The 24,992-nt window shown below is 37.9% G+C and overlaps 1 protein-coding gene across 3 annotated transcripts in view; it reads left to right on the forward strand.

Moving 5' to 3' along the window:
• Positions 1-24,992, forward strand: part of TBK1 (TANK binding kinase 1) — a 56,634-nt gene that overhangs the window by 30,946 nt on the left and 696 nt on the right. For 2 of the 3 annotated variants that reach the window (XM_039234306.1, XM_039234308.1), the window contains exons 9-21: positions 1,603-1,799; positions 2,554-2,612; positions 3,218-3,309; positions 7,460-7,561; positions 8,325-8,403; positions 14,050-14,171; positions 14,275-14,351; positions 15,445-15,484; positions 15,995-16,096; positions 16,202-16,298; positions 16,849-16,955; positions 17,177-17,248; positions 22,423-23,113. In XM_039234306.1, the coding sequence (XP_039090237.1) occupies positions 1,603-1,799; positions 2,554-2,612; positions 3,218-3,309; positions 7,460-7,561; positions 8,325-8,403; positions 14,050-14,171; positions 14,275-14,351; positions 15,445-15,484; positions 15,995-16,096; positions 16,202-16,298; positions 16,849-16,955; positions 17,177-17,248; positions 22,423-22,474 (1,198 nt within the window). In that variant the 3' untranslated portion in view covers positions 22,475-23,113. Of the gene's footprint in view, positions 1-1,602; positions 1,800-2,553; positions 2,613-3,217; positions 3,310-7,459; positions 7,562-8,324; positions 8,404-14,049; positions 14,172-14,274; positions 14,352-15,444; positions 15,485-15,994; positions 16,097-16,201; positions 16,299-16,848; positions 16,956-17,176; positions 17,249-22,422; positions 23,114-24,992 lie in introns of those variants that run through there. The other variant, XM_039234307.1, reaches the window with a different exon arrangement.

Below are 24,992 nucleotides of genomic sequence, written 5' to 3' on the forward strand. Positions count from 1 at the left end.
TTAGGTGCTGGAGAAATAATCATTTATTTTACCTAAACAAAAACACATTGTACCTATATTATAAAAAATCTACCTATGTGATAGAACTGTATTTAACTAAGTACTCTCACACTTACATGTAAAGCTAGGGAAATCTGAATATCATAGGTGAATTCTATCAGTATCCGTATCCTGGAGAGGATACATATAATATCTGTATAGTATAATATTATGCTATATCTTATGCGAGATGTTAACCATTGGGGGACACTGGGTGAAGGGTACGTGGTATCACTGTGTATTATTTCTTACCACTGCATGTCAATCTACAGTGACCTCAAATGTTTTTTAAAATGAAGGGAGCAGCTCCTTCTGCCCACAGGTCCTGTCCCTGTGGTATAATAAAAACACCTTTTGCACTGAAAAAAATAAAGATAAAATGAAGGAGAAAAAACTTCACACTCATTCTGTGTGCTTTAATGTTTGTTTTGACAAGATCAAATAGCAGTTCTGATATCTTATAAAACCTTTACTGGCAATTTATTAAGAAATAAATTAATCAGGGGCGCCTGGGTGGCTCAGTCAGTTGAGCATCTGACTTCAGCTCAGCTCATGATCTCACGTTTCGTGGGTTCGAGCCCCACATCAGGCTCTGTGCTGACAGCTAGCTCAGAGCCTGGAGCCTGTATCAGATTCTGTATCTCCCTCTCTCTCTGACCCTCCCCTGCTCATGCTGTCTCTTTCTCTCTCTCAGAAATTAAAAAAACAAAAAAAACATTTAAAAAAAGAAATAAAATTAAAGTAATATTTTTAGATAGTAATATCTAATATGCATAATAATATAAACATGAGATATTACATCAATATAATGAATGAGATAATATTAATATAACATTAGATCAAATGTGTATTATTCGTATTATTTTGGTATGTAATAGCCTAAATAAGTATGTGTCATAGTTAGGTGTTAGCGATGATTTCATTTTAAGAGCATGTGTGAACATAAAAACCCACCCAAGCCTGAGCCGGATCACAGCATTTCCACTGAAATGCCTCTTTGCTTGCACAGATAGGGAGAATCTATCTTTTCCCCAAAAACATCATTTTGAAAATACCTAGTTGTATTTATTCATTTAACAAATATTTTATAGTCTCGTCTCAGATACCATTGTCAGTTCTTTGTCATTTAATCCCCACAATAGCTCTGTGAGGTGAGTACTATCCCTTGTGTTTTCTAGATGAGGAAACAGCATAGAGCAGTTAAGTAACTTAAGGTATTTTAGCAAGTAAGTAGAACTGGATATGAACACAGGTAGTCTGATCTAGAGTCTGTGCTCTACAGTGCTCTGTTTTGTTAGCTCCCCATTATTAAACATGAAGAATCCTGTATCTTACACATATCCAGTATTGATATTCAGACATAAAAGTATTCTAGAATTGATTGCTGTATAGACAGGCCATGTGCAGTTTTCAGTTTAATAGACATTATAGTACCAACATCAACAAAGTAGCATTTCTATATACTGGCCATGATCTGATGTCTTAGAAAGAAACATTTTACCCTGCACACAAAAAAATTCTTACTCCATCCCAATAATGTCCTTTTGAATGTTTCTCACACAGTGCTACTGTATTCCATGAACTGGTATATAAACAAACCAAAATTATTTCTGCAAATCAAGAACTTATATATGAAGGACGACGCTTAGTTATAGAACCTGGACGACTGGCACAGCATTTCCCTAAAACTACTGAGGAAAATCCCATCTTTGTAGTGAGTCGGGAACCTCTGACTACCATAGGGTTGATATATGAGAAAAGTAAGTTGGGATTTTTCTAGTGTTCTAACTAGCCGTTAAAAAAAAAAATGACCTATAAAAATGATTGGCACCTTCATAAAGTTGATTGATGAGGACAGTAATGTAGAATTTTCATAAACTTAAAAATTTCATAAATTAGTTGAATGAAACTAGTAATAAAATTGAAAAGGCTTATAGGAACATAATTTGACCTTAAATATTTTGTTTCATAAAATGGTAGTCTGTCATGTATGTTTTACTGTAGCTCTTTGCGTTTAGTATTTTACTAACACTCAAAATAACCTGTTGTATCATAAGTTTGAGCCAATATTTATTGTGTCTGTTGTGAAGAGGGCACTTTGGCAGGCTTCGGAGTCCATGAAAAATTAGATCTACATTTTGGAATCTTAAATTATTAATTATATTGGTGGAAAAAAAATTACCCCAATTTTTACTTTTCTGTTTGGATCTTTGGGATTGGATTTAAATTTAAAGAGAAGCATTGAGCTTGTTGCATTAGAACATATTTAAGAAAAGAACTAAACTCCTTAGAAATATTTTAGGTAATTTCTTAGTTGTTAAGGAATGAACATTTTTGCTTCAGGTGATTTTTTTTTTTAACCAGAAAAAGAACATAAAAGAGTTTTATTACTAACTTTTAATTTGGGAGTAATTTAGAGGTTAATGTTTAATTTAGAGATTGCTATATAAAGGCTATAGTAATTTATTCAAAATACTTTATTTCTCATTTTAATTATTTTACTTCATATTTCAGTTTCACTCCCTAAAGTACATCCACGTTATGATTTAGATGGGGATGCTAGCATGGCTAAGGTTAGTGTTTAATTAAATTACTTTGTAAACATCTGAATTAAAATTGTCTTATCAACAATGGAAGCAATAAAATGTATTATCTTTCCATATGCCTATATGATTTAAGAAATTATTCATTTAAATTGTTATCCATTGCACATTATTTTGTGGGTTTTTAAAAAAAATTTTGAGAACATTTATTTATTCTTGAGAGAAAGAGAGCATGAGCGGGGGAGGGGCAGGGAGGGGGGGGGACACAGAGCAAGCTCCAGACTCTGACCTGTCAGCACAGAACCCGATGCGGCTCCAACCCACAGACCATAAGATCACGTCCTGAGCTGAAGTCAGATGCCTAACCGACTGAGCCACCCAGGCGCCCCTCTTTCTCCTTTATGTCTTTTCTGAAACTCCTAAGAAAGTTTTCTCTATTGAGATAGTACATGTTCAACATTATCGTATTAAGGATGGAATATTTATTGTATCTGTCCTTAGCTTTTAGAAATTGGTAATTTGTGTTTTTAAATTAACCTGATAAAAATATATAAGCTTGAAAATTTTTATGTAAGAGATTTTTTATCCTGAACCACAATTAGCACCAAATACTGACATTTGTGTTTCTTTATTAGGCAATAACAGGAGTTGTGTGTTATGCCTGTAAAATTGCCAATACCTTGCTGCTTTATCAGGAATTAATGCGAAAGGGGATACGATGGTTGATGTAAGTAATAGACTGAAATTTGAAAATAAGTGGTAACCACTCCATCATTGATACTTGACCTCTTCAGACTAAGAAGAGTCAAGTGCTTGGGATTTTTATTGTTTGGTTTGGTTTTTAAAGATTTTATCCTTTCTTTAATTTTTTTTTTTTTTTTGAGAGAAAGAGACAGAATGTGAGCAGAAGAGGGCTAGAGGGAGAGAGAGAAAGGGAGAGAGAGAATCCCAAGCTGGCTCTGTGCGGAGCCCAACGTGGGGCTCGATCCCATAAACTGTGAGACCATGACCTGAAGTGAAATCAAGAGTCAGATGCTCAACTAACTGAGTCACCCAAGCTCAGTCCTAAAGACTTTATTTTGGGGGCACCTGGATGGCTCAGTCAGTTAAGCATCTGACTTCTGTCAGGTCATGATCTCACTATTGGGTTTGAACCCCGCCTTGGGCTCTGTGCTGAAAGCTCAGAACCTAGAGCCTGCTTCGGTTTCTGTGTCTCCCTCTCTCTGCCCCTCCCTCACTAGTGCTCACTTGTGCTCTCAAAAATAAATAAAACGTTAAAAAAAAAGAAAGACAAAAGAAAGCTATAAAGTTATCTCTGCACCCAGTGTGGGGCTCGAACTCACGACTCCAAGATCAAAAGTCACATGGCTCCACCAATTGAGCCAGCCAACCACCCTTTCTGTGTTATTATAACATTTAGTGTACAAAACGTTTAGCAACTGTTTTTTTATTTGGTTCCTACAGCAGCTTGTGAGACAGATAGGACAAATAGTATCTGAATTTTAAAACTGACACCACACTGTGTATACAGTGTGATGGTAAATGAATTCTTTTCCCAGGGACTTTGACTTGGCTGTCATTTCACTTTCTTGGTAGGAAGGCTTTGGCATTGTTATAATTCAAGATAGTCTGGACTTGTTCTAGAGTTCTAGCCCTCATATGCTTTCTGTCTATATAGATTTGCTTATTCGAGACACTTCACATAAATGAAATTATACAGTGGAGTACACGTTCACCTTGACAAGCCATAAAAGCTTTTTTTAAAGCAAATCATGTAATATAGCTATTCTAGGTCAGAATATTGATTAATTAAGTATAATATTTTTCCTGAAAGTCATCCTAAGAAATATTTTGTGAATGAATATGACTTGCCCTTTTTTTACTTTACATGATTTGTAGATGTTATCTTTCCATCTGATAGAAATGGGGAATAAATGATCTCTTTGAACATCATGCCTCTAGTTTCTGTACACCATCATTTAAGGCTTTTGAATTTTATACACACATAGCAATGGCCTCGTGTTCCCTGGGCTCATAATGCTCTTTGGCTTAGTGCTTGTGACAGTTTATATGTACCTCCCTCACACCTCTCCTCCCCTTCTTGCAAAAGCACAGATGAAGCATTTATTTCATCATTCTCGTTCTGCTGGTACATTAAGAAGAAAAGAGAATGACACTTTTTCCCTCCCACTTTTATGTTAAACTCATAGATTTATCTTTTATTTTTTTTGGTGTTCACGTATCCAGCTTCTAAGTGTATGCTTTTCTCTTTCCATTAAGTCTTTTTGTTTTTACTAAATAATTTCTGGAAAATCTGAGTGTTGACTCCATTTACGTTTGTGGTATTGTAACCAACAGATCTTGTTATCCACCACAGTCACTGCTCCGGGAAGCTTTTATACCTATTAACTTTTAGTTTAATACGTCATGAGAAAATAGGTTTTTGTTTTGATTTGGCTTTTGATTTGGGTGTGTTTTTTTTTTTAACTAGTTTTTAATGTAGACCACTGCTGGCAAACTTTTTCAGTTAGTAAATTTTTTTTTCCATCAATAAAGGACTATATTTGAAATCTGTGTCTGTCCCATGTTTCAAACACGACAATTTTGTATTAGAAATACAGCTCTCTGCCTCTAACTATGGGAACTATTTGCTCTGCTGATTAACAAAAACAAAAATGATCCAAAGAGATAGGAGAGTGACCAAAGAAAGCCTCTGATGGTCCATGAACTTGAGCTCCTGTCTCTCATACCCCTTTGTTGTTGTTGTTAATTTTTCTTTAATCAAAATTTTTTTTTCAGGAATAGAACTTTGTGATTCACTACTTACATATAACACCCAGTGCTCATCCCACACAGTGTCCTCCTTAATGCCCATCATCCATTTAGTACTTCCCCCCACCCAACACCCCACCGGCAAGCCTCAGCTTGTTCTCTGTATTTAGGAGTCTCTTATGGTTTGTCTTCCTTTCTGTTTTTATATTAGTTTTGCTTTCTTTCCCATATGTTCATCTGTTTCATATCTTAAATTCCACATATGAAATCATTTGATATTTGTCTTACTCTGACTTATTTTGCTTAGCATAATACACTCTAGTTCTATTCACATTGTTGCAAATGGCAAGATTTCATTCTTTTTCATTGTTGAGTAATTATCCATTCATCTGTTGATGGACATTTGGGCTCTTTCCATACTTTGGCTATTGTTGATAGTGCTACTATAAACATTGGAGTGTGTGTGTCCCTTCAAATCAGCATTTTTGTATCCTTTGGTTAAATACCTAGTAATGCAATTGCTGGGTCGTAGGGTAGTTCTATTTTTAATTTTTTGAGGAACCTCCATACTGTTTTCTAGAGTGTCTGCACCAGTTTGACTTCCCACCAGCAGTGCAAAAAGGGTTCTTCTTTCTCTGCATCCTCACCAATATCTGTTTTTGCCTGATTTGTGAATTTTAGCCATTCTTACAGGTGTGAGATGGTATCTTATAGTAGTTTTAATTTGTATTTCCCTGATGATGAGTGATGAACATTTTTTCATGTGTCTTAGCCATCTGGATGTCTTCTTTCAAAAAGTATCTGTTCATGTCTTTGGCCCATTTCTTCATTGGATTATTTGTGGGTTTTTATGGGTGTGAAATTGATAACTTCTTTACAGATTTTGCATACTAACCCTTTATCCAATATGTCATTTGCAAATATCTTCTCCCATTCCATCAGTTTGCCTTTTAATGTTGCTGATTGCTGTGCAGCTTTTTATCTTGATGAAGTCCCAGTAGTTCATTTTTGCTTTGTGTGTACCCTTGCCTCTGGAGACATGTCAAGTAAGTTACTGCAACCAAGGTTAAAGAGGTTGTTGCCTGTTTTCTCCTCTAGGATTTTGATGGTTTCCTGTCTTAGTTAGGTCTTTCATCCATTTTGAGTTTACGTTTCTGTATGGTGTAAGGAAGTGGTCCAGGTTCATTCTTCTGCATGTCACTGTCCAGTTTTCCCAGCACCTCTTGCTGAAGAGACTTTTTCCCATTGGATAATCTTTCCTGCTTTGTCAAAGATTAGTTGGCCACATATTTGTGCATCCATTTCTGGGTTCTGTATTCTGTTGCATTGATGTATGTGTCTGTTCTTGTGCCAGTACCGTACTGTCTTGATGATTACAGCTTTGTAATACAGCTTGAAGTCTGGGATTGTGATGCTTCCTGCTTTGGTTTTCTTTTTCAGGATTGCTTTGGCTATTCGGGGTCTTTTGTGGTTCCATACAAATTTTAGAATTGTTTGTTATAGCTCTGTGAAGAATGCTGATGGTACTTTGATAGGGATTGCCAGTTAGTAGATATATTAGACTTTATGAGCCCTATAGGGTCCCTTCTTTATTTTTATTTTGTTTTTACAACCTTTAAAAATATAAATATTCTTAGCAAAAACAAACATCATGCCTTAGTTTGTTGACCCTTAATGTAGACCAGAAGCCCTCCAGTTTTATTATTAATTATGTCATCCTGCTTCTTCAGAGATCACAATTTATGAGCAGTAAAAATTAATTTTGGTGATATAAAGCATAACACATATGGCTTATTTGTATGATTGTAGTTTAGTTTATATTTTTAATATAATTTTAATGCCTTGGATTTCTAAATTGTCATTGTAATAAGTAGTAACTAATGTCCTGTGCCCTAGATATCTATAAGGGTCACAGAGATACTTTTAGTAATAAAAAGTGAATTGGCAAGACTCAGGCCAAGAGGAACAGAAATGATTGGCTTTCATAATATGACAAGATTGTTAATAAATTTGTCTGAAGAGTAGAAACAGCAGTGTAATTAACGATGGATGAGAGAAAACAAATAATTCCTTAGACAACTAATGAGAATATTATTATTTTCTAGAGAATTAGTTAAAGATGATTATAATGAAACTGTTCACAAAAAGACAGAAGTTGTGATCACACTGGATTTCTGCATCAGAAACATTGAAAAAACTGTGAAAGTGTGAGTAGATCACTTCCTTGCCAATAATGGTGAAAATGTTAAATATTCACTTATTTAGTTACCCTTGGTTTAGTAGAACATGCTATGCAAGAGTTTGAGTCAAGACACCACCTTAGACTGAATACTTCCTCACAAAGCCAAAGTTATTTAGTTGTCTCAGTAAGAAATGAACATTTGATGGCATTTCTCCTCCCCTTTACAAAGGAAAAGGTAATCTGTCATAGATACGTCTCATTTTTTAATCTTGCAAAGCAGACGCTCTGAATAGGAAAATATAGATCCTGCAGTCAACAAAGGAAGTAGGAAGAGGTATTCTAGAACTGTATTTTGGTTGTAGCTGTAGAATTTGGGGATTACTTTTAGTTTACTGTTACTTATTAATCTTATCCCTGAGACTGTGTTTTGAAACAATATTTTAGACTTCCCTCTTCCTACCCTGTATTATTTGTACTACAAAGTCAATACAAGAAATGAGATCAGTATGACCTCCATTCTGCAATCTAGTATTTTGACCATTGTCCTGGCATAAGACTGTTGGAAATCAAGTTGTCTTTTGTATAAAAATGTATAAATAGTAGTATATAAAATCCCTTCTTTACAGAGACATCAAGTTTTCTTGGAATCTGTTGTTTGTAGACTTTGCATTCTATGTTTTATTCTTAAATAGTTATGATAATAAGAACTCAAATATAATTCATAAAACATTTTAAAATCTGTATATTCATCATACTCATTTGATTTTTCTGTGCTTGTTTTCATACAGATATGAAAAGTTGATGAAGATCAACCTGGAAGCAGCAGAGTTAGGTGAAATTTCAGACATACACACCAAATTGTTGAGAGTGAGTATTTACACAATAATGACAGCCATTGGCTCATAACCTGTTTCTTTGCTGGTAAGATCAGATCTCACCTTTCCTAGAAAGATGATATTCCTAAAAGATCTCCAGAAAAGGAGTAGCCTTTTCCCATCTTTAGGAACTATTTACAATATTTAAATACCCTTAATGACATGAAATTCTTTATGACGTGCTTGCTTTGCTTTAAGTCCTTTTCTCTCACAAGTCTCCTTTTAAAATCCATAATGCTTGGGACACTGAGTGGCTTAAGTCAGTTAAGCATCTAGCTCTTGATTTCAGCTCAGGTCATGATTTCATTCGTGAGTTCACACTGACTACATGGACCCTGCTGAGATTCTCTCTCTCCCTCTCTCTCTGTGCCCTTCCCCAGCTCGCTGTCTCACTCTCTCAAATAAATAAGCATTATTAAAAAAAGGTGGGGGTCGGAGGTGCCTGGGTGGCTCAAGTTGGTTGAGCAACCGACCTCAGCTCAGATCATGATCTCAGATCATGAGTTCAAGCCCCATGTCAGGCTTTGCACTTACATTGCAGAGCCTGATTTGGATTCTCTGCCACCCTCCCTCTCTGCCTCTCCTTCTCTCTCTCACTCACTCGCTCTCAAAAATAAGCCAGTATTTTTTTTTTAGTTAAAAAAAAATCTGTGATGTTCTCATGATGCTGCTATGACAATTAAAGCAAGTTCGTAAATGTAAATTGCTGTGTGGAGTGCTTAATCTTGTTTAGAAATGTGCAGAGTGCTTAATCTTATTTAGAAATAGATACAAGTTAGAAAAATATCTTTTCTAAAATAAAAAAAAAAAACTAAGGAAAGAAAGATTTGGGTTCCTCGGGGCAGTGAATAATTTCTGTAACTAAAAAAGGAGTTGGGACAAAGGTCTCTACTCTGCCGAAAAGTACAATAGCATTTTAGGTAGTCTCTGAATCTTTTATTAAAACGTGTTCTACAGTTCGTGAGTTCAAGCCCCATATCGGCCTGGCTGCTGTCAGCCTGTCTGTGCAGAGCCTGTTTTGGATCTTCTGTCCCCCCCTCTCTGCCCCTCCTCTGCTTATACTCTCCCCCAAATAAATATTAATAAATAAATAAAATTTTTAAAATTAAAAAACTTAAAATGTGTTCTAGAAGAGCACAGACTATGGTATTATTGTGAGAGCTGACCACTAATCCCAGATGTCCCCCTATTCGCTTAGCTATTCCTGTCTGGCTTCTTAATTGCACAATGCCTTTAATTCTTTACATCCTTGGTTTCTTTTTCTTTAAAATGGACAGTTTCTTACTCTACTTATCTCACAGGTTGTACCCATTAAAATAGATAAATAAAAATGCTATACTCCTACAAGTCTTTAGCATTTGAAGTATTCTTTCATGAAATAGATGTTAAATTAAAAGTGAAAAGAACTTGATATGATACCTCCTTTCTCTTCCCCAGCTTTTTAGTTTATTGTTTTCCTCAGTTTTAGGTCTAGAACAGTGGTTTTCAAAATATGAGTCATGGGGCACCTCACTGGCTCAGTCAGTAGTGCATGGGACACTTGATCTCAGGGTCATGAGTTCAAGCCCCACGTTGAACATAGAGCTTAGTTTAAAAAAATAAATACGAAAATTAGGAAATTATTTTTGACCATAAGAATAAAATTTGTGGGGTGCCTGGGTGACTCACTTGGTTAGGTGTCCAACTTCAGCTCAGGTCCTAATCTTGCAGTTCATGAGTTCAAGCCCCACATTGGGCTCTCAACCATCAGCACCTAGCTCGCTTCGGATCCTCTGTCTCCCTCTCTCTGCCACTCCCTTACTTGCTTTCTCGCTCTCTCAAAAATAAATATTAAAAAAATAATAAACTTTCTAAACAGGAAATAGATAACACATTGCTCACCACCCAAAAAAATGTTTATTAAAAGTTCTGTTCAGTGTCCTGCACAGTGATCCTCATAGTAGTTCCTGGGCCCGCAGCCTCAGCCTCACAAGGTAACTTGCTAGATGTGCAAATTCAGGGGCCGCACCCTGCAAATCAGAAACTCTGATGGTAGTGCCCCGCAGTCAGTGTTTTAACAAACCCTCCAGGTGATTTTGGTGCTGCTAAAATTTTGACAACCACTGTTTTAGTCATCTTTTTATATACATTATTAAGTGATTGTTATCCTGGGGCCCCTGGGTGGCTCACTCAGTTAGGCCTCGGACTCGATTTCGGCTCAGGTCATGATCTTGTGTTTGGTGAGATTGAGTCCCATGTCAGTCTCTAAACTGACAGCTCAGAACCTGCTTGGAATTCTCTTTCTGCCTTTCTGCCCCTCCCCTGCTTACACATGCTCTCACAATCTTGTTCTCTCGCTCTGTCTCTCAAAATAAAGAAACTGGAGTGCATGGGTAGCTCAGTTAGTTAAGCATCCGACTCTTGATTTTGGTTCAGGTCACAGTCTCAGTTTGTGAGTTTGAGCCCTGCATCAGGCTCTCTGGGATTCTCTCTCTCTCTCTCTCTCTCTCTCTCTCTCTTTCTCTCTCTCTCTCTCTCTCTCTGCCTATTCCCCACTCATGTTCTGTCTCTCTCAAAATAAATAAATTTTAAAATAAATAAATAAACCTGAAAAAAGAGTGTTGGGGCACCTGCCTGGCTCAAGTCAGTTAAGATCTGACTTGGGTTCAGGTCATGATCTCATAGTTTATAGGTTTGAGCCCCACATCGGGCTCTGTGCTAAAGCTCAGAGCCTGGAGCCTGCTTTAGATCTGTGTCTCCCTCTCTCTCTCTGCCCCTCTCCTGCTCACGCTCTGTCTCTCTCAAAAATAAATAAACATTAAAAAAAAAAGATTGTCCTATGCACATACAATTGTTACTTTAATTTTTTGTATGATATAGTAAGGACATTTTCCAGGTTGGGATTTTTTGTTTTGTTTTATTTTTTTGGTAACACTACTTTTTTAATAGACGTAATATTGCAGCCATCAATAGTTTTGTTTATTATCCTTCTGTTGTTGATCCTTCAGGCTGTTTGCTGTTTTTCACACTTCTCTGTAATGCTATAAAGAAAACTTGATACATAAACCATTTTCAGTATCTTGAGATTAATGTTACAGAGACCTAAAGCATGAAAAGCAAGATACGTATTTGACTATATAAAAATTTAAGATCTCTGTACATTAAAAAGCAAACAGATTGAGGAGCACCTGGCTGGCTCAGTCATTTGAGCCTCTGATTCTTGATTCGGCTCAGGTCATGATCTCATGGTTCATGAAATGGAGCACCCACACTGGGCTCCTCACTAACAGTCCAGCGTCTGCTTGGGATTCTCTCTTTCTCCCTCTCTTTCTCTTTCTCAAAATAAATAAATAAACATTAAAAAGAAAAAGCAAACAGATTGAGAAAGTGTGATAAAGTTTTTTTATAAGGGTCCCTGGCTCATTCAGTCAGTGGAGCATGCAACTCTTGATCTTGGGGTTGTGGGTTCGAGCCCCATGTTGGGTGCAGAGATTGCTTAAAAATAAAATGTTTAAAAAATTATTTTTGATAAAAATAGCTCATACAGATTAATAAGGAAAACATTAAATCATCAGTAAATAGACAACATTTAGAAATGATTTTAAAACAAACAGATCCAATAAAACTCTTGAATAAAAAAGTTTAGGGGCACCTGGATGGTTCAGTCAGTTAAGCATCCAAATTCGGCTCAGGTCATGATCTCATAGTTCATGGGTTCAAGCCCTCCATCGGGCGCTGTGCTGATAGCTAGCTCAGAGCCTGGAGCCTGTTTCGGATTCTGTGTCTCCCTCTCTCTCTGACCCTCCCCTGTTCGTGCTGCCTTTCTCTCTCTCTCAGAAATTTAAAAAAGGAAAAAAAAGTTTAACACAGCAACAGTAATAGAAAATTGCAGAGGGGCACCTGGGTGGCTCAGTCAGTTGAGCGTCCAGCTGCAGCTCAGGTCATGATCTCACGGTTGGTAAACTTGAGCCCTGTATTTATGCTGTCAGCACAGAGCCTGCTTCAGATCCTCTGTCTCCCTCTCTCTGCTCCTACCCCACTTGCGTGCCTGTGTACTCTCTATCTGAAAAATAAACCTTAAAAAAATTAAAAAAGAACATTGCATTTTGTGGTAACGATCAGGTACTATTTTTGTCTCTCAAACCGGCAAGGCTTAAAAAATAGTACTGATAGGGGCGCCTGGGTGGCTTAGTCGGTTAAGCGTCCGACTTTCGCTTACGTCATGATCTCGCGGTTCGTGGGTTCGAGCCCCACGTCGGGCTCTGTGCTGACTGCCAGCTCAGAGCCTGGAGCCTGTTTCAGTCTGTGAAACAGAGTCTCTCTCTGACCCTCCCCTGCTCACGCTGTCTCTCTCTCTCTCTCCTAGAAATAAATAAAACATTAAAAAAAAAAAAAATAGTACTGATGGTGACAAGAGCATAGTAAGGACACCCTCATTTGTTGTGAAGTGTACGCCACCGCTTCATTTGGAGGGTAGTGCTGTGGCTCAGACCCTGAAAATATTCACACATATTTACCTTCTAAGTCTAACCTCATCCTTTCCTCAAAAGTTTTATAAATGCTCTGTTTTGTGATGGATAAGCAGTGAATTTACTAAGCTTAAAAAGAACAGGATTGTAGATGAAGTTTCTTTTCAATTTTAGGAGGAGTTACTTTGTCCTGTAAACAAAGAGAACCCAGAGGCATACACACCTACATTTATATGTGGTACTCTGTTAATGGTTCTCCTGTTTGACTTTCACAACAACTCTGTGGGGTAGAGTGCTAATAGACTATTAACCATATTTTACAGGTAAAGAAACAGAAGCTTAATTGAATGCTTAAAAGTATTTTGTACGTATGGGACACCTGGGATGGCTGTCGGTTAGGCTCCTGACTCTTGATTTTGATCTGGCTCAGGTCATGATCCCAGGGTTGTGGGAATTGAACTCTGAGTCAGGCTCCACACTGAGTGTGAGGCCTGCTTGAGATCCTCTCTCTCTCTCTCTCTCTCTCTCTCTCACTCTGCCTCTATCCCTCTCCCCACTGCACTCTCTCTCTCTAAAAACAAAAAGTATTTTGTATATTCTCTAAAAAGGATATTTAATCTAAGAAATGTTTTATAAAATGTATGAATACTAGTTAATCTCTTGTGGGGTATTTTTTTTTCCTTTTATAGAGAGAGAGCAGAAGCAGGGCAGAGGGGCAGAGGGAGAGAGAGAAAAAATGCCAAGCAGGCTCCACGCTGACCATGAAGCCCCACACAGGGCTCGATCCCATGACCCTGGGATCATGACCCAAGCCGAAATCAAGAGTCAGACATTCAACCAACTGAACCACCCAGGTGCCCCTAGCTAATCTCTTGTTTTATTATTTTATGATACTCTTTGTGGGAAATCAAACCAGGAAAGTGTACTTGCATTTAAAAATAAAAATAATTTTTGTGGGGCTCCATGCTGAGTGTGGAGCCTGCTTACATATAGGATCTCTCCCTCTGCTCCTCTTCCTAGCGCTCACACACTCTCTCTCCCTCAAAAAATAAATAAAATAATAATTTTTCTGACTTTGAATTGACGTAATCTGCCAAAGAAGTATGATTCAGACTTTAGACTCTGTCGGCATTCTGATTATCATTTCTGTATTTTGCTGCTCTGCATCTGAACCCATTGGTTTTATTTAGCTTTCCAGTTCTCAGGGAACAATAGAAACCAGCCTTCAGGATATCGAGAGCAAATTATCTCCGGGTGGACTGCTGGCAGACACATGGGCCCATCAAGAAGGCACTCATCCAAAAGATAGACAGTAGGTTATATAATTTCATTGGTAGTTTGTTTCTGCTCTTATTATTAAATGTCCTTTTTCTCATTGATTCCTTTAATTTATTTGGATTTTTCTTCTTACATAGTGTAGAGAAGCTACAAGTCCTGCTAAATTGTATTACAGAGATTTACTATCAGTTCAAGAAAGACAAAGCAGAACGTAGTAAGTAAAACCTGCCATTTGTTAATCTAATGAATCAACTCTACTAGTTGTAATGCAATTGAATTGATTGGTATGTTTGTAAGGATGGCTCCTTAAGTTATTTATTTCAGAGACTTGATTCTGTTGGGAAAGAAGTTGAATATACTAAACATTATTCTTAAAAACTACCTTTTGAATATTTTAAATCAAGAGTCCTGAACTCCAGAGTCTGTAGAGGCCACTCCTGTAAGAGAAAGGAGAACGATCGGCCCCTGGGCACTGAGGAGAACAGGAGAGGAGATACCCCGTCTAAAGAGGAGAGCTGCTACGCAGGTTCGCCACACTGACTGCCCAGCCTTCCTGTTCTCAAGGCAACCCGGCAGTATAGGTTTTATTAAAAATCCTGGGGGCACCTGGCTGGCTCAGTTGGTGGAGCGTGCGACTCTTGTTCTTGGTGTCATGGGTTTGAGCCCCACACTAGGTTTAGAGGTCACATAAATAAATAAATCTTTTTTTTTTAAAGGAAAAAATAGGGGCGCCTGGGTGGCTCAGTTGGTTAAGTGTCCAACTTCGGCTCAGGTCATGATCTCACGGTTCGTGGGTTCGAGCCCCACGTTGGGCTCTATGCTGACAGCTCAGAACCTGGAGCCTGTTTTGGATTCTGTGTCACCCTCTCTCTCTGCCCCTCCCCAACTCTTGCTCTGTCTCTCTCTGTCTCAAAAATAAACATTTAAAAAAAGTTAAAAGGGAAAAGAAAAAAATATCCTGATTTTTAATGTCGGCAGTTAATTTTTTTTCTTTTTATGTTAACACTGTACAGATCAAATAAAAGCATTTGTGGGCCGTGTATCTAACCCATGAGTCACCGGTTTGTGACATCTCCTCTAAATTCCTTGCCTTTTGGGGGCACCTACCTGGCTCAGTCAGTGGAGCGCACATCTCTTGATCTTGGGGTTGTGAGTTTGAGTCCCACGGTGGGTGTAGAGAATACTTAAAAATAAAATCTTAAAAAGAAAAACCTCTTACCCTTTTTGAAGTCAAAATTTCAACAGATAAAAAGTTTTGCATAATTCTGTGAATCTACACTTACAGAAGTAATATTTCTTATTTGTAGGACTAGCTTATAATGAAGAACAGATCCACAAATTTGATAAGTAAGTGTCCATATTATGTTTAATAATGGTTTTTAGGGTTATGTTATTAATATAATTCCTCTTGAAGTTGAAATTAATTACAATAAAAAATACATTTTCATCTTGGCTTTACAGAATTGTTACCATTTATTTACGTGTATTTGAGGTCCACGTGTCTGGTCCCTGATTGAGAGGTTAAGGAGAAGGGAGAATGAGGAGGTGGTCTACCGCTTCATGTGCTCTGATTGCAGAAGGACAAATAATAGAGAACATACGCAAGGCCGGGCTTAACCACCTTTGTACCTTAACTTCATTAAATAAATACTCGTGACCATTCTCCATTATGAACTTTCTTTTCCACTTCTTGCTGCTATAATGTCGATCTTAGAAACCTGGGGCTTTCTGCTATACATATTCTAATGCCATAACAGTCATTATTAAGAAACATAAGTTTTATATATTTGAAGAGTTTTCAGTATTGCAAATAGAAGTCATGGCATTGGTTTAAGCCTGTGTTTTTCTAAATTATAGGCAAAAACTGTATTACCATGCAACAAAAGCTATGACCCACTTTACAGATGAATGTGTGAAAAAATATGAGGTATTTTTGGATAAGTCAGAAGAATGGATGAGGTAAGTAAACTTAGTGGTTGACTGCACAGTATATAGTTCAGTGAATATTGTATATTTTAAGATTAATACTAGACTGCTTATTAATTGATTCTTTTTGGTTTTCAGAAAGATGCTTCATCTTAGGAAACAGTTATTATCCCTAACTAATCAGTGCTTTGATATTGAAGAAGAAGTCTCAAAGTATCAAGACTATACGAATGAGGTATAACTATGAAAAGTATCTAGAAAAAATACCTTTCTCCTATTAGGAAAAAATACATTTCTTCTTAGTTTGAAATGATCGAAAAGGGAGAAATAGGACATAATATGCTTTATATTCACTTCTTTTTACCCATTTATAATATGTGTTTTGAGCCAAGTTTTCAGAACTTAGATGTTTTACAATTAAAAGCATATGATAAAATAAAATTTTTAAAGCATATGATAGACCATTCTTTTATCATCTATAAGAAAAGCTTTCTTTAGGGGCGCATGGGTGGCTCAGCCGGTTAAGCGTTAGACTTAGGCTCGAGTCATGATATCACAGTTTGTGAGTTGGAGCTCCATGTCAGGCTCTGTGCTGGCTCTCTCTCAAAAATAAATAAAACATTAAAATTTTTTTTAGAGTATGGATTTAAGTACTGCATCATTCATGGTTTTGAAATTAAAATGTAAAAGCTATAAAGGGCTTATTAAAACCTGGAACATTTGATGTAAGATCTATAGTTTGTACTTTGTTCAGTGATTGACATGGGTTTTTTTTGATGTTTTAGTTACAAGAAACTTTGCCTCAAAAAATGTTTGCAGCCTCCAGTGGAATCAAACATACCATGACCCCAATTTATCCATGTTCTAATACGTTAGTGGAAATGACTCTTGGGTAAGAAATTTATTATTTGGTAACAATGGTGTTCCTGTTCATTTTTATTTCAGTTTGTGATCTTGCTCTTTTACTTTGAAATTTTCTGTATTTGTGGTGAATATATTTCCTAATGTATTTAATGGCTTAGTTCAATCAAGAGAACTAAAACATGATGTAATTCTATAACACTTGCAAACTTTTTTTGAGCAGAGACATTTATCCCTATTTTGTTTGTATAGTATGAAGAAATTAAAGGAAGAGATGGAAGGAGTGGTTAAAGAACTTGCTGAAAATAATCATATTTTAGAAAGGTGAGTAATGGAAAGACCATTCTGCCCTGTGATTTTTCATGCAGTGGAGCACATATACATCTAAACTTGTACCTGTCTGTCTGTAGTTGTAGGCTATGTAGTGGGAAAGGGATAGATATCAAGTCAGAACCCTTATGTTTTTGTGATTTCCATGGTGCCTTTTAATGTGCGTGGGGTTGCTTGGATAAAAACAAGGCAACTGTGATTGATTCTATTGTATACTAAAGCACTGGTTAATAGAATTGTTTGCTTATTTGAATCAGTTTGTGAAAATGAAAATCTGCATATTATTTTTCATACATTCTCTCATTAGAATTGGAATTTTAAATTTTGGACTAAAATGGCTTATAAGAGGCACCTACCTGGCTGGCTCAGTCAGAGCGTACGACTCTTGATCTCAGGGCTGTAAGTTCGAGCCTGACACTGGGTGTAGAGGTTACTTAAAAACAACGTGTTTAAAAAGAGAGAGAGACTTATAAGATGCTGGTACTCTGGTGCTTTGTAACTTACAAGCCCTTTGCAGGCCTCGTGCAGGTGAGCGCCATCTGTCAATGCAGCTCCTTGGGAGCTGGGCCTCTGCTTTTCTGATGAATCCTCTTAGATCAGGGAGGGGCGCCTGGCTGGCTCGGGCAGAAGAGCCATGACCTTGGGGTTGTAAGCTTAAGCCCCACGTTGAGTGTAGAGATTACTTAAATAAAACTTCAAAAAGTAAAAATCCTCACAAATCAGAGAGAGAGAGGGTTGGAAAACACCCAGAGCCAGTAAACCCACTTTTGGATGCTCTTTCCTCATCCTGGTTCCTCAGGGAAGTGAAAGAATACTTGCCTTTCTAGTAGAACCCTTCTCTTTGAAGCCCTTACGTGCTTATCGATATGTTCTCTAATTCCTAGAATACTGATGAAAATACTTCACATTTAGTGCTGTTCTGTCCGCTTGCAGGGCTCTGTAACACTGTGCTAGCTTACTTCCCGCACATTCTGGCCTCGTACAGCCACAAAGCAGGCCGCCTCTGTCCGCGTGGTACGGGTGCTGAAGTCCGCACCCCGAGATGTGAGCTCGCGCTGCAGTCTAGCCTCCTATGCCCTCGTCTGGTCTTGCAAATACAAAGACCAAAGAAACTTTCCTGTGGTTTAGAAAGATTGTCAGGAAGTCACATGATTTTTGAGCTAAGTGCAGAAAGTTATTTGATTTTTAAAAAAAAATTTGTTTGTTTTAGAGAGCGTGCAGTGAGGTAAATGGAGGGAAGGAGGGAGAGAGAGAGAGAAAATGAATCTTAAGTGGCTCCACACTCAGCACAGGGCCCGACGCAGGGCTCCGTCCCACCACCCTGGGATCATAGCCTGAGCTGAAATCAGGAGTTAGACGCTCAACTGGCTGAGCCCCCCTGAGATTCACAACCCACAACCCTGAGATCAAGTGCAGCACACTACCGACTGAGCCAGCCAGGTGCCCTGTTCAACACCACTGTAGTATTATCAACTTTTTCTTAATGAATTGGTTTTTAGAATACATTCTATAAAGATTTTATATAGTATATGCTTGTAAAAATCTGGAAATGAAAGGATCTACCTGCCTTTTCTATGGTTCCCCCCACCCCCGCAGAAGTAATTACTATCAATAGTTTGTTGTGCACCTACGTTTTATGAGAATGGAATCATTCTTTTCATACAGGTTTGGTCTTTTTTCATTTAACTATGTATATCGTGGGAACTTTTTCACATCCATACATATAACTATTGTTTTCTCATTTCCTTCCTTCCTTCCTTCCTTCCTTCCTTCTTTCCTTCCTTCCTTCCTTCCTTTTCTTTCTTTCTTTCTTTCTTTCTTTCTTTCTTTCTTTCTCTCTTTCTCTCTTCCTCTCTTTCTCTCTTTCTCTCTTTCTCTCTTTCTTTCAAGAGCAAGTGGAGGGAGGGACAAAGGGAGAGGAAGAGAAAATCTTAAGCAGGCTCCATGTTCAGCACAGAGCCTGACATGGGGCTCAATCCCACGACTCTGAGATCATGACCTAAGCCAAAATCAAGAGTCGGATATTTCGACTGAGCCACCCAGGCACTCCATTTAAAGAGTTTATTTTTAAGTGATCTCTATACCCACTGTAGGGCTCAAACTCACAACCCCAAGATCAAAAGTTGCATACTCTGAGCTAGTCAGGTGCCTCTTTTTTCTCATTTTCAACAGCTTCCTGATACACCAGTGTATGGCTCTCCCATGTCTATTTGGCTGTCCTATTTGTTGGGGATTTAAGTTGTATCTAATTTTTTTTGATTATAAACCATGCTTCAGTGAACATATTTGTATGCATACCTACATGTACTTGTATAAGAATATTTGAGGGGAGCACCTGGGTGACTCAGTCAGGTGAGCATCCGACTTCGGCTCAGGTCATGATCTCACAGTTTGTGGGTTTGAGCCCCGCGTCAGGCTCTGTGCTGACAGCTAGCTCAGAGCCTGAAGCCTGTCTTCAGATTTTGTCTTCAGACCCTCCCCTGCTCATGCTGTCTCTATCTCTCTCTCAAAAATAAATAAGACATTAAAAAATTGAAAAGAAAGAAAAAAGAATATTTGAGGGATTGGAGTGTGTGGGTAGCTCAGTCAGTTGAGCATCTGACACTTGACTTTGGCTTGGGTCATGATCTCACAGTTTGTGGGTTCAAGCCCCTCCTTGGGATCTATGCTGATATCATGGAGCCTGGAGCCTGCCTCGGATTCTGGGTCCCCCTCTCTCTCTGCCCCTCCCATATTCATGTTCTCTCTCTCAAAAATAAATAAACATTTAAAAAAATTGTTTGGGGTACCTGGGTGGCTCAGTTGATTGATGAAGTATCCAACTCTTGGTTTCAGCTCAGGTCATGATCTCATGGTGTGTGGATTCTGCACTGACGGCACGGAGCCTGCTTGGGATTCTTTTCCTCTACCTTTCTTTCTGCTCCTTTGCCATTCACACTCTCTCTGTCTCTCCTAATATAAATAAATAAACTTTAAAAAATAAAATAAATAAATATTGTTTAAATAAGGGTGCTTGGGTGGCTCAGTCAGTTGAGCATCAGACTTCAACTCAGGTCATGACCTCACAGTTCACGAGTTTGATCCCCACGTTGAGCTCTGTGCTGACAGCTCAGAGGCTAGAGCCTGGCCTGCTTCAGATCTGTGTCTCCCTCTCTCTCTGCCCACCCCCCTTGCATTCTCTCTCTCTCTCTCTCTCTCTCTCTCAGAAATAAAAACATTTAAAAAATTTTTAATAAGTAAAAAAAGTTTCAGGGTTCAATTTCGAGTTGTTTCTAGATGTGGAATTGCTGGATCAGAGGGTATCACATCTAAATTTTGATAAGTTTTGTTAATTTTTTCTTTTTTATTTACTTTTTTAATATTTTGAGAGAGACAGAGCACAGATGGGAGAAAGGGAGGGAGAGGAACCCAGGCATGCTCCACACTGTCAGCACAGAGCCTGACATGGGGTTTGAACTCATGAAACTGAGATCATGACCTGAACCGAAATAAAGAGTTGGATGCTCAACCCACTGAGCCACCCAGGCACCCCAATTTTTTTCAAGTTTATATATTTACTTAGAGAGTGTGAGGTAGGGGCAGAGAGAGAGAATCCCAAGCAGGATCTGCAACAGCAGCACTGAGCCTGACTCAGGGCTCAAACTCATGAACTGTGAGATCATGACCTGAGTCCAAACCAAGAGTTGGACACTTAACCAGCTGAGCCACCCAGGTCCCCCTATTTATTCAAATTTATATGTGTGTGTGAATTGCCTATTGGTTTTATAATCTTTTTTGTATTGCTTTATAGCAATTACATAGTAATTATCTAATTTTATTTAGTACCCAGTTTAGTTTCTTCACAACCTTAGCTAAACATCAGCAAGGAGTAAAGAGAGAGACTGTTAGGTAACACTTAAACAAGATTTTATACTCACTCTCTTAGGCATAAGAAATCCCCACTGCCCAAAGCACATCCCATAAGTCATTTTCCTGTTTTATTTTCAAGTTTATTTTATAGTAAATGGGTGGTATGACATGACGTAATCATTACTTAAATGTTAAAGGACTACGTAAGGATTAGTGCCAGAACTAATAACGGAATCCAGGTCTTGAGCTCTGTCTCCATATGGCTGTCTTATTATTACTTCATTTCTTTCGTATCTAAAACTCACGTACTAGTGCCCTTCCCAACTCAGTTTCCCTTCCTTTTTCCTCATTCTCTTTGATGGAACCACCTTTCTCCTGCTTCCATGAACATAAGGTTTTTTTTAAATCTTTATGTTTGAGAGAGAGACAGAGCACAAGCAGTGGGGAGGGGGTCAGAGAGAAAAGAGGGAGACACAGAATCTGAAACAGGCTCCAGGCTCTGAGCTGTCAGCACAGAACCTGACATGGGGCTCAAACCCACGAACTGTGAGATCATGACCTGAGCTGAAGTGGGACGCTCAACCAACTGAGCCACGCCAGGCGCCCCAGTGAACTTAAGTTATTTTAGACACTCTCTTTTATTGCCTTTCATTATGTTTGGTGTTCTTCCTCCAAAATGTTTCCATATTCCCCCTCTCAGCCTCATCAGACCACCTTTCCTCTTCCCATATGAGCTGTGGTGATAAACTACCATCTGTCTTCTAAGCCCATGCCTTTCCCATCTGTCCTAGCTGGGACAACCAAAACAGTCTTCCCAAATGCTGGTCTAATCATGCCATGCCACTCTGACTCAACAGTTTCTAAACTCCTGTTACCTAAAAGGTCAAGTCCAAATTCATACTTGAAATCACAGAATATAGTACTCTGGCCAGCCTCTTCACTCACTTTCATTTCCCACTAGTCCCCAAAACAACATTCCATTGTAGAAAAGTCCCATTCCTTACTATCCATTAAGTGTGTCACACCTACTCCCAACTCCTTGTGTTCGCTTTCTAAATCCCACCCCACCAAAAGGAAGTTGTCCAATTCTTTCTAACACTTTGTAGATCACATCACTCACCCTTTTCTCTTAAGAAGTCCTCCTAAGCCACTGATTGTTATTTTTTCACATTATTTCAGTAAAAATTGGGGAAATCTTAGTTGCTTAAACTCTTAAATAACAGCTTATTCATCTGAAACGTACCCTATATCCTTCTTTAAAATGTTGGAGACCAAATAAATGAATCTTCTGAGATTTCCTGTTTTCTCTTGTGTTTTAGGTTTGGCTCTTTAACCATGGATGGTGGCCTTCGCAATGTTGACTGTCTTTAGCTTTCTGGGAAGTTCGAGAACAGTTCTAGTTTGCACAAGAAAATAATGCTGAGACATTCATTAAATGAGTGCCTCTCTAAGTGATCTCTTATTTCTACAATTCAGTATTTGATGTGGTCATGTAAATATGTACAGTATTGTAAATACACAAAAAATATATAAATTTTTGGCTGCTGTTAAGATGTAATTTTACCTTTTAACATTTATAATTATATGAGGACACTTGACCTCAGTGAGCACTAGAAGAAAGCCATGACCGAAATGTTGAAATACTGATCCTCGACTCCTCTGAGTAAGGCTAACTGGGTTATTTCTCTGACTGCCTACTGGAAACCGTGTTTTAAGTGGAACCAAAATTGTCATCCTTACAAATCAGGAAAGACTGATGGTGGACAGGTTTGTAAGTGATAGGACGGAGAAGTGGCTTCTTTGGGTGAAGAGCAGAACCAAACCACTGTTTTACTAGGATCACAATTTTGGGGGAAGGAGAAAGTGACATTTTTTCATTTTACAAGGTGCCCAGTTCCCAGTTATCCTCATGTCTGTTTAATTTCAGGTAAATTATTGAGCAAAATTTTTAAAGTGATTTAATTATCAAAAACTATTTGTTTTGTTTTGGTCATAAGTGTAGAACTGTCATAAAAATTTTAGGATTATTTCCGCTGTTCCAAGCTGTATATTTCTTGTTTAATTTAATTCTGCTTATTCCATCATGAAAAAATATCAATAAATTTCTCAATTTTAATGTAAAGAGTTTGTATTTTTCTGCGTACAACAGTTTGAGAAACAAAAGTTGTCTTTTGAAAGAAAGAATATCGGTGGCGATGGTTAGTTATTCTCAGACCATTGGATATATGGACAGTTTTGTTTTCTTCTAAATCTGATTCCAAGTTTAGTATAAGTTCTCCCATAAATCTATCCAAATCCAAACAGAACATTCTCTTTGAAGAATCTTCCCAGAGTCCTATGCTAAAGGATATGTTCACCAAGAAACCATTTCCCCAGCGAGGATGTGGTTTTGGTTTCGGTTTCTGCCTTAGCAGATTACTGAAGTGTGAGTGCATACACCTGCATATCACAAAGATCCCATGTCCCGAAGAGTAAATCCCACTCCTGTGAACACTGGAAAACTGAAAATGGATTAAGACTTACTTTGAAATCTCAATGCATTATCGTAGTGGAAATTTTTAAATATCATCTGTACACATTCTAGAAGTATATGCACGGATAGGTAAATGGTCTGTGTCAAATACCTGTTTGGTCTTAGAGTTTGTGGGGTGTGGAGGTATTTGTTTAATCCCTCTTGATTTTAATTTTCCATTTGACTATCTGACGTATATGTATTTAATTGTATAGTTTTTAAATCTTCATATCACTGAACACCAAGTAAAATTTTACTTACATAATATGTTTGCAGATTTGGTTTTCAGCACTTCTAGGAAAGGGTTCCAATAAACAAACTCTTGCTGCGGGGATTGAAATTTTAGGAGTTGTATTGTTAAGAACAAATCCATTCTGTGTTAATATTGGTTAAGAGTTAATGTTTTATTCCTCATTACAGCAACGTGGAAACCAACCATTGTTGCTTTTCATATTTTACCTTCAGAAACATAACTCTCAGAACATTTTAAATTAATAAATACATGGTGATACTACTCTGCTAACCTCATAATAATTTAACAAGTTGATCTCCAGTCTAATAGCCTTTTTTTCAATAATTGGGATATATTTTCAAGTAGTAGGGATTAATGATATTAAAGCAGTATATAGTTAGTGGATTTAGCTTTTTAAGTTATAGTTCTTTTTTTCAATTATTTTTAATGCTTATTTACTTATTTTGAGAGAGAAAAGGCTGGGGAGGGACAGAGAGAGAGGGAGGGAGAGAGAATCCTAAGCAGGCTCTGTGCTATCAGTGGAGATCCCAAGGTGAGCTCGATCTCACAAATGGTGAGATCATGACTTGAGCCAAAATCAAGAGTTGGACACTTAACTGAGCCACTAGGTGCCTCAGGTTGCAGTTCTAACAGCAGAAGAAAAAAAATGAAATAAGTGAATGTAAAGCCTTTGGGAAAAAAGATAATTTTGAGTAAATAAAAAAGGAATTACAGGTTAGGGAGGAAATGTGAAAAATAATCGCATAACACCTTCTGAAGTTCCAGGTTCAATTATTTTGGAAATTACCAAATACTGTATTATAGTGGCTTATGGACCTCATTACACTTTGTCAAGCAGTGTGGCTCTTCTTAGATACAAAAGACCTTTTCCTCAAAATACTTCTTTAAAATATATCAGTAAATTAGCCAGAAAGAAATTATAATAATCTTGGGTTTTTCTTGTTTTCCTGTTTTTGTTTGTTTGTTTTTGAGACAGCACAAGTGAGTAAGGAGCAGAAAGAGAGAATCCCATGAGGTGCAGAGAGAGAGGGAGGGAGAGTGCAGACGTCAGAGTGGGGCTCAGTCTCACCAGAAGCGGGCTCGAACTCACAAACCCATGACGTGGGGCTCAAACCCATGAACTA

The sequence above is a fragment of the Hyaena hyaena genome, unplaced genomic scaffold, assembly GCF_003009895.1.
Source record: "Hyaena hyaena isolate Hyena2069 unplaced genomic scaffold, ASM300989v1 scaffold_87, whole genome shotgun sequence".
Taxonomy (NCBI): domain Eukaryota; kingdom Metazoa; phylum Chordata; class Mammalia; order Carnivora; family Hyaenidae; genus Hyaena; species Hyaena hyaena.